The sequence below is a fragment of the Ailuropoda melanoleuca genome, chromosome 4 (genome assembly GCF_002007445.2).
Source record: "Ailuropoda melanoleuca isolate Jingjing chromosome 4, ASM200744v2, whole genome shotgun sequence".
NCBI lineage: Eukaryota > Metazoa > Chordata > Mammalia > Carnivora > Ursidae > Ailuropoda > Ailuropoda melanoleuca.
Window position 1 is genome coordinate 15,101,993 of NC_048221.1, and position 16,014 is coordinate 15,118,006.

Sequence of the window (16,014 nt, forward strand, 5' to 3'; positions counted from 1 at the left end):
TTGGACACTGAAATTTGTGATGAAGTCTTACAGCTCAGGGCCAATTACTTTTCCAGAATAGACAAGTCGTTCCTGTTTCTGGAGGGAAGGGAGAATGGCGAGCATGGCATATTTAGTTTTATTTGTCAGGGTATGCGGTTGACCTTCTCTTGGTGACATCTGTGACTGTGGCCACACTTTTTCTTCATCGAGCTACACTGGCTTCATCCAGAGTTTTCTTTTCAACTTGAAAGGGCCCCCAAAGGCAAATATAAAACATCTGTTCACTATCAATGGGAAGTGGCCTTTTGATGAGTCTGTACATTTATTAGTCAATGTTTTGTAAGCTGTGGTTGCAACTGGAAAATAAGCACCTTTGACTACCCTTAAGCTTGGGGAAACTGTGTCTTTGGCATACTTTCGGTGTGCACGTCGCTGGGTGTTTCCTGGTGTGAGGAATTCTTCTGCCGGAAGCAGGAGGATCCTGAGACTGAATTATAAAGACGGGGCACCACCCTCTCTTCCCCCTCACCCTTCTGTTGGTTGCTCATTGCTCAGGGATGGTCTGGATCTTTGCACTTTTGTTTGACCAAGACCAATCTAGGCAAGTGGAAATGCCGGTTCAGAGACTGGCTTGACGCATCGCCTAACTTAGCGTGGTCCCTGGACCAGCCCCTTGAGCATTGCCTGGGAAGGGCAGAGTCTCAGGCCCCCCCCAGAGCTACTAGATCAGAGTCTCGGGGATGGGGCCCGGCAGCCTGTGCTTTAACAAACCCACCAGGTGCTTCTGCAGAGTGGGGAGGAGGTTTGATGGGGAGGGCCGGGAAATCCACCCCCCCACCCCTAGTCTGAGAGCTACTCCTTGGGGGGGACAAAGAGGGTATAGCGTGGTGGGAAGAGTGCTGACTTCGTGCCAGAGAGCTGGGTTCAAATCCCAACTCTTCTAGCCACCCTGGGCAGGTGTGCCTGACGGATTATGTTTTTGTTTTTTTTTTTAAAGATTTTATTTATTTATTTGACAGAGACAGCCAGCGAAAGAGGGAACAGAAGCAGGGGGAGTGGGAGAGGGAGAAGCAGGCTCCTAGTGGAGGAGCCTGATGTGGGGCTCCATCCCATAACGCTGGGATCACGCCCTGAGCCGAAGGCAGCCGCTTAACCGCTGTGCCACCCAGGCGCCCCGGATTTAGGTTTTGCATAACGCAGTAGGTGGGCGTTAAAGCGCCTTAGTTGCGAGGTCGCCTTGTTGCAGGGTTAGCGAGTGATATGACCAGAGCCAGCCGCCTCCCCCAGCCGGCCAGACCTGCTCAGTGGCTTGTGCGGCTCCAACCTGTCCCGGTCCGGGCTGTGGTTTGGTGCCACCTAGTGGTGGTTGGCTGATCTAGCGTATATGTCCATGAGGACCGTTCTGGTTTCTGGATCCTGCACCTGCATGGACCGTGGCCGGATTCTAGGAATTTCTGGGTTAGTTGGGGTCTGTGTCATTGGCCAGACCTGGAGTGGTTCCATCTCAAGAATACTTGCCCTCTGCCTCCCTGCTTTTGAAGACGAGAAGCCTCGGAGTCCCTGGCTGGTTCATTCTGTAGAGTGTGCAGCTCTTGATCTCAGGGTTGTGAGTTCGAGTCCCACACTGGGTGTCGATTGCTTGAATAAATAAACGTTAAAAAAATGAAAACTCCTTTCTCTGTTCCCTGGGAGGAAGAGAGTAAGTGGATTCCACGTGTAGGTGTGCACTCCCAGGCACTTAATCGAGCAGGCGGTCTTGTGTCGCAGTGGGACAGGCATGTGCTTCAGGGTCACACAAACCCGGGTTCCCGTCCTGCCCACTTACTACTCCGAGCCTCAGAATGTGTGAAATGGAGGTGACATTCATCCCATCAGTGTCATGGTTTTATGAAGAGAAAAGGAAACCCAGAAAATGGGAGCAATCCTGGGGTGTCCTTTCCAGCGATTCCCAAGGATGGTTAATTCCCACGTCTGTGCACTACTCCGTGATATTGTCATGTGATGGGGTTTAGTTCTGCCTCATTCTTGGGTGAACTGTTTCCATATTTGCTGAAACCAAAAACCTCCAGTGAGTGACAGGGAGTGATCCGTGGACTTGCCTGTAAAAGACGTGGGGTGGGACAAAGCCAGAAAGGAGGGCTGATGGTGTAGTAACATGTGGCAACACTAAACATTTTTAGGCTTGTTAATATATGAAAGTTGTAAGCACGGTACTTGAAACCTGGAAGGCGATCAACCAATGTTAGAGTTTTATTTTTTTCTCCTACTGATAAAATACAAGCTAATTTGGTGTGGCATCTAGTTTCTCAGCTTAGGTGGTCTTTTAAAACTGACATAAAAAGTAGAGTTTGAGTCCTTCAGAGCACACTTAAGGCCCCACCCTTTCCCTATGAGGGAGTCCTTAATAATAATATATCATAATATTATTATTATATATAATATGTAATGTATAATATTATAATATATAATATTATAATATAAATTATATGTTATATAAGTTATAATTTATTATTATTATTATTATTATTTTGGAATAAAGGAAAAGCAGATGCAGCCTTTAAGCCCTTCCTTTGGCCTCTGGGGTCTGGACGTGGGATGTCTCAGCTCTGGGGACTAACAGGATTTGTCTCGCCAGCTTGGCAGTTTTTTAAGGGACAATTAACGTCCTACCTGCTCATTAGTAAAAGTTTGGGGAAGCGTAGGAAAGAATCAAGGAGCACACAATTAGTCGACAAAGACCCCCTGTCCACAATCATGCAGATACCAGATATGTCCACCAGGGGCACTGTCACTCTTGGGCAGATTTCCCCCCCCCCTTTTTTTTTTTTCCTTTGAATTTCTTCTTTACATAGTTGAAATACAGGTTTTTAGATCTTGTTTTATTACTTTTCATATTATTACATAAGGGTTTTCTTTTAAAATAAAGTATTTGGGGCACTTGGCTGGCTCAGTGGGTAGAGCATGCAACTCTTAATCTGAGGGTCGGGAGTTCAAGCCCCATGTTGGGCGTGGAGCCTATTTTAAAAAAGAACAAACGAGGGGCACCTGGATGGCTCAGTCGGTTGAGCCTCTGACTCTTGGTTTCCATTCAGATCTGGGTCTCCAGGGTCGTGGGCTCGAGCCCCGGGTAGAGCCCCGCATGCGGCTCCAGGCTCAGTGCACAGTCTTCTTGAGATTCTTTCCCTTCCTCCCTCTCCCTCCTGCTCGGCCCCTCCCCGCCCTCAGGTGCACCCTCTCCCTCAGAATAAGTAAATGACTAAAAATCTTTAAAAAAACAAAAGCATTGTTTTTCAAATGATTAAATCTATAATTCTAGAAAAATTTAATATAAGTGTATGAAAGCAGAGAGTGAAATTCTACTACCGTCTACAAGTGTCCCTAATGGTAGGAAAAAAAAGGTTACATATCGAAATGCATCAAGTAGTAAGAGGCATTCCCTTTAATACAACCTACCAGGGCTACACAGTACTAGATAACGTTTAAATAACCCTATTAGCAATGCAGTTTCCCAGTAATACCATCTGCCAGTACCAAGCACTATCAGGTTCGGCATGCAGCTTTCCAGGGTTTTCTCTCCTTTGTATATCAGTGTGTGTGTGTGTATGTGTGTAAGTTACTGAAATGGAATCGCACAGTTGTCCAGCTCGCATTTTTCATTTGCTAATGTATTTTGAGTCACCGTCTATAGTATAAGCATTCGCCAGTCTCACTAAAACACTTATTTGAACGGTACTTTATTTTTTTAATTTTGATTTTTTTTAAAGATTTTATTTATTTTTTCGACAGAGTTAGAGACAGCCAGCGAGAGAGGGAACACAAGCAGGGGGAGTGGGAGAGGAAGAAGCAGGCTCATAGCAGAGGAGCCTGATGCGGGGCTCGATCCCATAATGCCGGGATCACGCCCTGAGCCGAAGGCAGACGCTTAACCGCTGTGCCACCCAGGCGCCCCTTGAATGGTACTTTAAACGGCCACATAATATTTGATCATTTAGATGTACACTGTTTTCTGTAATCATTTCTCCTGAGGCTTCCAATGTGGACCTATATTTATTCACATTTCTGATTCTTTCCTTAAGCTAAGTCTCAGAGAGCTGCACCCAGTCAGAGATAAACATTTTTTTAAATTTTTTAAAGATTTTATTTATTTATTTATTTATTTATTTATTTATTTGACAGAGATAGAGACAGCCAGTGAGAGAGGGAACACAAGCAGGGGGAGTGGGAGAGGAAGAAGCAGGCTCACAGCGGAGGAGCCTGATGTGGGGCTCGATCCCAGGACTCTGGGATCACACCCTGAGCCGAAGGCAGACGCTTAACGAATGAGCCACCCAGAGATAAACATATTTAAAGTTTCCTCTCCAGGGAGAGTTTCTCATTTTACACTCTCATCAGTAGCTTACAGAAATATGCCAGGACGGCGGTCATAAATGACTGTGATCCTCGTTGATGTTATAAGTGAAAAAGCTCTTGTTCGATTTGTGTTTTTTAGAACACTAGAGTGCTCGGCGCTCTGGCATGTTTAATAATCGCCCTCTATGATTTCTGGAACAGAGGTAATATGCCCTTTATTAAAACAGAAAGTTAACTCCCAGCTTAGATTCCTTGGAACTTCCCAGACCCCATTCCTGGAACCAGAGCTCGATGTTCTCTGCATTGGAACAGAAACCTCATCTCTGTCTAGGAAGTCCTGTTCTGTTTCCAGATGGCCCCCTCGCTCTCTCCAGTGGCCACTGCAGGACCTGCAGCCTCGCCTCCTTTCCTCCCAGAACGCAGCAAAACAAGCCAGCCCCACTCCCAGGCTGGACTTAGGTTTTCCTTGTGGTCAGACAGTGTGGGCGTCGTTTTCCTCTGTGGTGGGCTATTTGTGTCCTTCCTGTCGCCTTGGCTGCCTGGGGAGGGCCTGGAGACTCTCACCCAGGTGCCTGATGGGGACAAAAAGGGGAGAGAGGATACTCTAGTTAGTTCTCATTTTCCTTTGTAAAACTTTGAGTCCTCTGGAACATTTTTATAGCGGGGCAAGTTCCAAGTAAGTGAAATAATTATAAATGAACTTCCATGGCTGTAAAGGGGGGTTCTGTTAGTGAACCCTGAAATCATTTAGTTATAAGCACTCCTTCTTGTTACCCTAGTTTTGCAGAGTCAGGAAATGCTTTAGAAGATTCTAGAACCTTCCAGAAGTGAGTGTAACTAACTTTGAAGGAAGGACAGGAGAGAAAGTTTGGAGAGCTACAAACCTGCATTGTAGACTTCTAGCATATGCCCCATTGCTCTTTCCACACTCCCTCACCCTATTATAGTTTGTTTCAGGCTATGACAATAATATGTACTCATTGCAGGAAAAAAACTAAAAATCACCCATTTTCTATACTCAGAGATAATGACTATTAACATTTGGTGTACATCTGGTGTGTATGAACATACACATAATTTTGTGGTCATATAGGTGTGTGAGCATGTGTTTCCATGTCTGTACACACACACAAACATGCTTTTATACCACCTTTTAAGGTATTTTAAATATCTCTCCGTGTCATCAAGTCTGTTGTTGAAGATAATCTTTTTTTATGGCTGCATAATAGTGTAAGTGTTTCACATGTGTATATATATATATATATATATATATATATATATATACACACATACAGCTATTTAATAGGAATTAGATATTTGCTTAATGCTCATTTTTAAAGCTATTTTATTTTTTCATCTTCTAAATGTTTTTTAAAGATTTTATTTAGAGAGAAAGTGTGCATGCACAAGCAGAGGGAGGGGCAGAGAGAGAGGGAGACAGAGAATCTCAACCAGACTTCCCGGTGAATGTGGAGCCCGACGCAGGGCTAAATCTCATGACCCTGAGATCATGACCCAGGCCGAATTCAAGAGTCTGACACTTAACCAGCTGAGCCACCCAGTCACCCCTAAGCTGTTTTAAATAATGTTGAGATGAAGATCCTTGAAAAAGTCCAACTCTGATTATTTCCTTAGAATAAATTCCTGCAGTAGAATTTCTGAGTCAAAATAATCTGAACTTTCTAAATCCTATTGATATCTGATACCAAATTTTCTCTTATAAGCTTGTTCCAACTTCTGCTATCCCTCACAGAGCGAAGAGTGTCTTCAGTGTCATTACCAACGCTCAGTGGTATTTTTAACCTTTGCCAGTCTGACAGACCAGGGTATGTTATTGTAATTTGCAATTTTTTTTTTAGATTTTTTTTAAAGATTTTTTATTTATTTACTCGACAGAGACAGACAGCCAGCGAGAGAGGGAACACAAGCAGGGGGAGTGGGAGAGGAAGAAGCAGGCTCATAGCAGAGGAGCCTGATGTGGGGGTCGATCCCATAACGTGGGATCACGCCCTGAGCCAAAGGCAGACACCTAACCGCTGTGCCACCCAGGCGCCCCTGCAATTTTTTTTTTAATCATGAGAGAAGTTGAATTTTTTCTTTTATATTTGTTGCTCATTCATACTTTATCATTTTTCCCCATTCTTTGCCTATTTTTCTTTTTTTTTTTTTTAAGATTTTATTTATTTATTTGAAAGAGACAGCACGAGGGGAGGGAGGGACAAAAGGAGAGGGACAAGCAGACTACCCATACTATGGATATAACATGGGGCTCAATGCGGGGCTCAATCCCAGGACCTGAGCCGGAGGCACTTAACTGACTGAGCCCCCCAGGCACCCCGCTTTCCCTATTTTTCTAAATGGACTGTTAATTGAGCTATTTGCATATTACGGTAGGTTAGATTGTTTTTTGTCCTCAGGTGCAGATGTTTCCTCTGGTTTGTCATTTGCCTTTGGTTTATAGTATCTCACCTAAAGAAGGTGTGTGTGTGTGTGTGTGTGTGTGTGTGTGTGTGTGTGTGTGTGTTTATGTATAGTTTCAAACTACAGCAAAGTACAGTAGGAAATAACCTTTGTTTACCTACCACCCAGAATGCATGGACATTTTTGTATGTTGTCCTTTTAGCTTGTTTCTGATAAAAGAAGTAGAGTATTACAGGTAAATTGGAATCGTCCTGGTTCCCCTTCCCATATTCCCCTTCCCAGGACAGCTGCTGTCATGAATTGAGCGTATGGATCCTTCCCATCCCAGTTTTTCTTCTGTTATCACATATGCTACTATCATAAACAATATACAGTACTAGTTTGTGTGTGCATATGTGTTTGTTCATGCTTTAACTTACATAGATACTATCATAGGACATATAGGTCATTGCGTAAGTTTCCTTGTTTGCACAGCAGTGTGTTCAGTTCAGTTCATAATGATATATACGAATCTAGTTCGTGCATTTTGACTGCTGTGTAGTATTGCATCCATTGACTAGGACCCCAAATTCTTCCTCAGTGTATTTATCCATTTTTCTACAATGGTGAGTGTTGAAGATGCAGCTGGGTATCTAGGTTTTCTTTGCTGCAGTGAACAGCTTACGTGCTTCTCCTTCTGCACCTTGGAAGATCTTTTGAAAAGGCATCCCTAGGAGTATGTGGTTCAGCTCTCTGGGCTCTTGCCAGATTCTTCCCAGGGTGCTCATGCCCATCGACACTCCCACCAGCAGCAGGAGAGGCTTCCTCTTGTCCCACATCTTCACCAAGACACAGTACTTTCAGGCTTAGTGATTTTAGCCCACCCAGGAATGAGATAGCACCTCCTTGTGGTTTTAATTTGAACGTCCTAATTGCTGGTGGGATTGAACATCTTTTAAAATGGTTACTGCCTAGAGTTTAACAGATTTCCTCTTCTTTGCATTTTTGCTTCTTATCCTTTGCTCGCTTTTGCCATTGGCTTATCTTTGCCGGATGGGTGGTTGGTGTTCTTTATGTTTTAGCTACTCGTGCCTTGTTATACGTATTGTACCCAACTTCTGATCTCTGGCCTGCCTTTCCTTTTATTTCTTCAACTCAGCACTTATTGCCTTCGGTTAGACCACTGACAAGGCCTCCTCCTATGAGGCCGAGCTGAAGTTAGGTTAAATCCTCAAGGAGTGAAGCATGTATTCAGAGTATTAAAAAGTTCTGTAGGAACCGATCAGAGGGTTGGGGAGACACAAAGACAGCAGTGGGTCTCACAGCCACAAGCAGGACACCAAGAAGGGTCTAGGCTGGCCAGGAGAAGGGCGGGGCCTTCCTGGGGAGGGGGGTACAGAGGCAGGACCGCAGCTGGTCAGCCCCAGAGCCTTCATCTTTCCATGCTTCTGCCTCTCTTTCTCCTTGTGCTCTCCACACGGCCTCCAGTTCTCCAGCCCCTGACCCCCTCCTTCTGCCTCCCTTCTCAGAGCAGTTTGGCTTTTCCACAGATTTGTCTTTTGAACTTTGTTGTTTTATGTTGAACAGAAGTTTGGATTTTTGATGTCCTATTGATCAGCCTTTACTTTCTAAGGTGTGCCTTCTATATGTCACTGAGAAATCCTTTGCCACGCCCAAGTCAAAGACAGATGCTCGAAATGTCTTACGATAACTTTGGTTTTTCACACTGAGGTCTTTCATCCATCTGGAAGCTTCTTGCTTTTGTAGCTAAGCTCCTTTCCTTTTGTGGTGGCTTTTCCTCCGCATCAGTGCTTTCCAGGCCCTCTCTAAGCGCCAACAGGTCTATGTCACCTGGCTTTTTTTCTCTGTCGACTTGTGCTCTTCGCTTGCTCTGGGGGGGGTCCCGGGCGGGGCACTTGGCGTTTATCAGGGGGGTTTCCTCTGTCTCGAGCACCGTTAGTGTTTGTGACATTGGTGAATGGGGTTTCATGTTGTGGACCCTGGCTCCAAGGGGCACGATTCCACTAGAGTTCAGAATTCATTCCGTTTCGGAAACTTCCGTGGTCTGTTGCATATGTGTTGTGCCTGGTGCTGGAAGTGTTCTCTGATCTGGGAACGCTGTGGAGTCATGGACCCAGGGTCTCCCACAGAGATGCTCCTGCTTAACCTTGAACATGGGACCCTCTATATTTTTTCATAAGGGATCAAGGGCATTGACAAAGCGTGCTATTCTTGTCAGCGTCCTAGCTTTATGGAAACGGAAGTCACACCTACGAGCTGGGGTGCTTTGAATTTTTCCCACCCTTCCTCACCCCGTTTAGATCAGGAGAAAACAAGAAAAATCATTATCCGCCCAACAATGTGTAGTTTCTGCAGTGGAGATGAAAGGAGACACGAAAATAAGGAAAATGAAGTTGACCAATGTATAGGACTTTCCTGATAGGCTGTCACCCGTGTCCCCTGGAGAACACGTGTGAGGTAACATCCCAAACACCTGTGGGAAACCGCTTCACAACAGAAGTCGTGCCCCCACTGAGGGTGCCTCGGCCGCCCCCTCCCCAGACGTCTCGCTGGCTTCTTCCTCAGCGGAGAGGAAGTGGGAGAAGGGGACCTAGGATGATTCCCAAGGCAGCGCTGCTGTCCCCGGCCACATAGCAGCCGCCAGGGGCCTGGCCTTCCGGCCTCCGCCTGCCCATCGCCAGGGGCCACCAGCAGCTTTCTGATATCACACACCTATTCCTGACCGTTGGCATTTTTTGCATGTTTGTTCCTGTTTAAACACACTTTGCCTTTCTTTTCTCCTTTTTTCACTGCAATACATCATCTTTTCACCCTGCCTTTGTGTTTTTTCCTTAGGCCGGAAGCTGAGAGGAAAAGCCTTTTATTTTGTCAACGGCAAAGTGTTTTGCGAGGAAGACTTCTTGGTGAGTTTGTTACCCAAACCTCCCCGGCCCGCAGTCCTGACCAGAGTCAGGGGTCCTGGGGGGAGACCCGGGCCAGGCAGAAGAGGGGGTTTCTCTCCGTGATCCCCAGTGCTGGTGGGGAGCTGAGTGCGGCCGGAGAAGGGGGTCCTGACTTTCCTTCTGTAGATACACTGGGTGGCCCTTGTTTCCAAAGCAAATGACAAACCGCAGAGCCTTGTGCTTGGAAGGGACTCGAGGGCCGCTTGGCCTGTCCCCTTGTGTTCTGCTGCATTCTGCCTACCCCACCCCTCTCTTAAACCTCCGGACTGGGGTTCTTCGGCCTTCATTCCTTCGAATCCTGGCTGCTCTCTGCGGGCATCCAGCCTCAAAAGTCCATCCACATACCAGTGACTCCCAGACTGAGCTCCAGCCCTGTCAGCCCCTCTCAGGCCAGCTGCTGACATCTCACTGGCCATTGGACGGTGCCCCGGGCTGCCCTCCAGTCCTTCATAGCCCGCTTGTCTGAAGCAGACGCCTCATGCTGCCTCGGGTCCTTATCTCTGAGAACTGTGTCCTCGGTTCACCCTCGACCCCTCCTCTTCCTCCCCACCTCTCCCAGAACGTGGCTAAGCATTGATCCTTGCGCCACCATGGCCTCCCTGGGCCTGCTTAGCTCTCCGTGGCAGCGTAGCTCAGCCACGCTCCCTGTGTGTCAACCCAGCCCACCCAGGAGCCACGTCTCCAGGGTTCAAAGCATGTGCAGAAGCTGTGGTCAGGGCCTGCCTTGTGCCTCTCCCGCTGTGCTCCTTGCTTACAGCCCTGCACGGCCTCAAGCCTTTGTGCCTCAGCTTGGGCCAGTTCCCCTGCCTAGAGTGTCTTCACCCTTTCTTTGCCCGGATAACTGACAGCCTTGTCCCTGTCCCCGACAGCGAGCGCCCCTCCTCTGCGCCTTGGCCACACCTGGGCTTCCCTGGCCGAGCAGGGTGCGCAGGGCAGGGTGGCCGTCCACAAGCCTTTCTCCCTCACCTGACTGTAAGCTCCTAGGGAGGAGAGAACATGCTTCTTGGCCTTGACCTCGTCAGACCCTAACCCAGTGCCAAGCATGGAGTGGCGCTGTAAATGGCAGATGACCTGAGCCTGTGTCGCCCGGGGTGGGGGGAGCCTGGAGATGGCTTGGGGTTGATGCCCTGTGATCCGGGCTTGCCAGTAACAGACAAGCAGACCCAAACTGGCAGAAGCAAAAAGGAAATGCATTCGGCAGTGGCCTCAGGGTCGTCTTGTCTTCAGTTTGGGGCCCTGCCTCTGCCGCGTTAGCTCGGTTCTCAGACACTGACCGATGGCCACAGGGCGGGGGCGCTCTGGGGTTTGTGACCTCTTGGTTTCAGTGCCCATGAGGCACAGCGCCTGTCCTGCCCCTCCAGTCTCATTGGCTCTGTCGGGTCACATGGGCACCTGTGGGCAAAATCACGGGTGCTGAGGAATGTGGAGCTCTGATTGGCCAGGTCTGAGTCTGTGCCCCGCCTTGGTTCCCCGCAGGCGGTGGGGGTTCGGCTGGCTCACCCTGAAAATGAACTGTCACCCTTGGGGTTGCAGAAAGTTCCCTTTTTCTTTTTTTCCACCTTCCTTTCCATTACACCCCCCCCATGTGTGTTTGTAATATCTAAACTTCTAGTATCTTCCAGCATGCGGTATCTTTCCTGTGTGTGCTTTTCTGAAAAGCGTCCTTCATTTCTTTCAAGACTCCAGCTGTGCGTGTGTGTGTGTGTGTGTGTGTGTGTGTGTGTGTGTGGTAAGGTAAGATAGAGAATATTTACCAAGTTTCTTTGAAACTAAAGCCATTGGCTTTTTAAGCAGAATCAGACTTGAATTTGAATCCTGTCCTTATGCCTTATAGACTGTGTGACTTTGTGAAGGTCATTTAACCTCTCTGAGCTTCCCGTTTTCATCTGAGAAATGGTATGATACTTACCTTGTTTTAAGAATTGTTTTAAGGATTAGAGGGACACCTGGGTGGCTCAGCCTGTTAAGCATCTGCCTTTAGCTCAGGTCATGATCCCAGGGTCCTGGGATTGAGCCCTGTGTCGGGCTCTCTGCTCAGAGAGGTGTCTGTTTCTCCTTCTCCCTCTGCCCCTTTCTTCCAATCGTGCTCTTTCTTTCAATAAATAAATAAATAAATAAATAAATAAATAAATAAATAAATAAAATCTTAAAAAAAAAAAAAGGAATTGTTTTAAGGATTAGAGCCTGCATCAGACTCCCCTGATGGGCTTGTGAAGTACACACGTATTTCCAGGTCCCCTCCCAGAGTTTCTAATTCAGTATGTCTTGGGTGGAGCCCAAGAATTTGTATTTCTTACAAGTTCCCAGGTGATGTCAGGGAGCTCCTCTTTGAGAACCACTGGCTTAGAGATTAAAGCCTTTCTGTGCACAGCCTCTTACACAGAGCCTGACGTGTTGTGGGTACCCAGACGCAGCTGTTGCTAGAGTGAGTGGTATTGGTATATGTAATGGCTTTGTGGCAGAAGATATTCCATGATTCATCACACGACTGTGTTGTCCTCTGGGACACGACAGATTCCTGTATAGAGTGAAACATCTTTCTGAGAAGTTCCTTGTCACCCTTGTGACTGGTGGGCAAGTGGCTGCTGGGTCATCTGCCCTACCTGGCTTTAACTTACTTTTCTTTCTCCTCTGCAGTACTCTGGGTTCCAGCAATCTGCTGACAGGTGTTTTCTTTGTGGACATCTGATCATGGACATGGTGAGTAGGGTCAGCAGAACAAGATGATGGCATGGTGGGAGGGGGGAGGCATTCACAGAAATAGAAACTAACAGTTGAAAACTGTGTTTCCTACCTTGATTTGTGGTTGCATCTGGTTTTATTAAGAGAAGACCTGTGTAAGTCCGCTGCTTGCTCTACAAGAAGCCATGTTGTTGGCTTTTACTGGGATTAGCGTCCTTAATCATGTAGTCCACACAGTGTTGTGTTTCTGATGATGCTTTTTTCTCTGGGCTGTTTGGGTCACGTTGGCCTCCCTCTGATTTTCTGTGGTCCTTGTGGTGTCCCAGGTGAGATGCCGGATGCCGAACTTCATCCCCCTTGGAGTTGGGTACAGAAAGTTGGATAAACACAGTTGTTCGTGCCCCGTGTCCTGCCTGGCTCCATCTCTTCCTAAGATGAGTTTTTGGGGCCGGTTATTAGTTCTGAGACAGCAGAACAAGAAGCAAGTTTTATACATTGTGTTGCTCACTCAGCCGCTGGCTCTCTGAGCTTGTCTTGGGCCTCCGTACCTTTATCTCTTCAGTGGGGACAGTTTTTCTTTCCTGCCCTCCTTAAAGGGTAAGGTTGTGAGGTTAACAAATGCAGAATACTTAGTCTGTCTCAGGGATCAAACTGTTCACCACTGGAGATCAGGCCTTAAGAATTTCTTTAATGGGGGCACCTGGGTGGCTCAGTTGGTTGGGCATCTGCCTTCAGCTCAGGTCATGATCCCTGGGTCCTGGGATCGAGCCCCACGTCAGGCTCCCTGCTCAGTAGGGAGCCTGCTTCTCCCTCTCCCTCTGCTGCTGCTTCTCTTGCTTGGGCTCTATCAGATAAATAAATAAAATCTTAAAAAAAAAAGAATTTCTTTAATAAACTGGTCAAAGAAAATTATTATACGGTGTTCTTTTAGTTGGAAAGAGGTAAATCCCTCTCTAAGCTGACCCATTAATTCCATCCTGGAGAAGGGAATCGCTAATCATTGCTAATCTAGGAGAAACATCTAGAGTAAAGGGTGTACAGCTGAAGCATGCAGGTCAATGAGGTTTTGCAGGTACACAGACCCATAGAGCCCCACCCAGGTCAAAGTGTGGGTGTTTCCCACATCCCGCACCCCAGAAACTTCCTTCTTGTCTTCCTCCCAGTCCAGAACCCCTCTTCCAAAGGTATCCTCTGTTCTGAGCTCTGTTGCCCCAGATTCATTCTCCTGGTCCTGGAACTTCATATAAATGGAATTGTACAGTACAGAGTCCTTTGGGTCTGCCTTTTCTCACTTAGAAAATGTTTTTTGTTGATGTTGTTTAATATTTATTTGCCAGAGAGAGAGAGAGAGAGCACAAGCAGGGGGAGTGGCAGAGGGAGAAGGAGAAGCAGGCTCCCCACCGAGCAGGGAGACCGATACGGGACCCAGTCCCAGGACCCTGAGACCATGACCTGAGCCGAAGGCAGACGCTTCACCGACTGAGCCACCCAGAAGCCCCTTTGTTGTTTTTTGGCCGGGTGGGGGGCAGGGGCAGCGGGAGAGAAAATCTTAAGTAGGCTCCATGCCTAGTGTGGAACCCAATGCAGGGCTCGATCTCATGACCCTGAGATCATGACCTGAGCCAAAATCAAGAGTCAGACGCTTAACCATCTGAGCCACCCAGGCACCCCTAGAAAATGTTCCTGAAGTTCATCCATGTTGTTGCCCGGGTCCATCGTTCATTTATTTTCATTGCTGGGTGGAATCCCACCGTATGGACGGAGCAGTTTGTGTATCTGTCACTCTGCTGATGGGGATTTGGGCGGTTTCCAGTTTGAGGCTATTCAGGAGCAAAGCTGCTGTGAATCTCTTCGGCATGTTGCTGGACATAAACACTCATTTCTGCTGGTTTCTTGCTAACACGTATAAACCAGCAGCGAACCGGAGCCTGCCCTGTCCCAGAGGAGAGCCTGCTGGTGTCCAGGCTTGGACACACCACCGCGGAGCTTAGCCCTGAGACGGCCGAGTCCTCATTAGTAGCCAAGGCCTCCCTGGGAGCAGGACCCTTCTCCCATTCCCCCCGGGGAGGCAGGTAGGAGCCATACACCCTCACTCCTACCTTCTGCAGACGCTGGCCAGACTTCACAGGGATCTGTTTCTTTGGCGGAATCGGTCCTCAATTTTGGAGGCCTTCTGACAAACCCACCACGTATGAGGTCGGTGGTGTCCATATGTATGGACGCAATTATAGGCTATTATTTATTTCCAGGTATCCTAAATCCTTGGGCCTCAGGGTATTTTAGTCACTATTGCTGCCTGATACACCACCCCCAAGACATAGTAGTTTAAAACAGCAGTGACTTCTTTATCATGATTCATGGAACTCTGTCAGTCAGGGCTCAGCGGGATGATTCTTCTGCTCCACGTGGCATTGGCTGGGGTCACTTATGCAGCAGTATTCACCGGGTGTCCCAGTCGAGTGCCCAACATGGCCTCTCCCCTCCCGGCCTTTCTGTCTGTGGCCACTGGGCTCATTCAGTCGCCTCGCTTGGACTTCCTACAACAAAGATGAGGGGAAGCTGCCAGGCTTTCTGAAGTCCTTGACTCCGAAATCTCCCCACATCATTTCTTCCTCCTTCTGTTGATAACAGAACATCACAAGGCCACTCTCAGTACCCAGTGGGGCAGTGAGGGGGCGACTGTCCTCCACTTCTTGAAGCGAGGACCAGCCTTGCGTGCAGGAAGGGAAGCAATGAAGCTTTGGAGACCATCTCTACCCCACGAGGGTAATGCAAAGTCGAACCTGGGTCCTTGCAGGTCTTTTTCCAGGACTTGAAAACTTGTAGCAAATGTCTACCTGCTGGTGACACCCACTTTTAAAGACAGAACCCTCTTCTGCCAAGACAGCGTTAGCTGGGGAGCAAAATGCATTCCGAGGTCCCCGTTGCCAGGTGGACTTTGGAAGCCCAGCCGGTTGTTTGTCCTGTTTTGTCAGCTTCCTGCAGATGGAGAGGGCCCTCGAAGGCTAGAGGGGCCTCAAAGGTTAGTGACGCACCAGAGGGAACGAGTAGCTGCAGAGCTGAGCCTTCAGAGGAAGCTGGGAGAGCACACGAAGCCGCCAGCTTGCCTCTGTGGCTGCAGCTGTGATGTGTGGCTTGACCTCGGGGCGAAGCAAGCCTGGGGCACTGGCAGGCCCGCACCCTTCCCGCAGCTGTCACATGCACCGGCACAAATGCAAACCAGTGGTTCTTCGATTCTAGCATGTACTGGAATCATTTTTTTGAAAACACCAACTGCTGGGCTTGACCCTAGCGCTTCCGATTCTAGAGATCCGGGACAGGCCCTGGGAATGTACATTTTTTTTTTTTAAGATTTTATTTATTTATTTGACAGAGATAGAGACAGCCAGCGAGAGAGGGAACACAAGCAGGGGGAGTGGGAGAGGAAGAAGCAGGCTCATAGCGGAGGAGCCTGATGTGGGGCTCGATCCCAGAACGCCAGGATCACGCCCTGAGCTGAAGGCAGACACTTAACCGCTGTGCCACCCAGGTGCCCCTTGGGAATGTACATTTTTTAACAGGCTCCCAGGTGATGCTGATGCTTCGGGTCCAGGGACCACACCCTTGAGATGCACTGACTTAATAGGAAAACAGTTGG

At 48.0% G+C, this 16,014-nt stretch overlaps 1 protein-coding gene across 1 annotated transcript in view; it reads left to right on the plus strand.

Annotated features, from left to right (window-relative positions):
- Positions 1 to 16,014, plus strand: part of LIMD1 (LIM domains containing 1) — a 67,709-nt gene that overhangs the window by 44,064 nt on the left and 7,631 nt on the right. The window contains exons 3-4 of the mRNA XM_002912827.4: positions 9,589 to 9,656; positions 12,333 to 12,395. Of these exons, the coding sequence (XP_002912873.1) occupies positions 9,589 to 9,656; positions 12,333 to 12,395 (131 nt within the window). The remainder of the gene's footprint in view (positions 1 to 9,588; positions 9,657 to 12,332; positions 12,396 to 16,014) is intronic.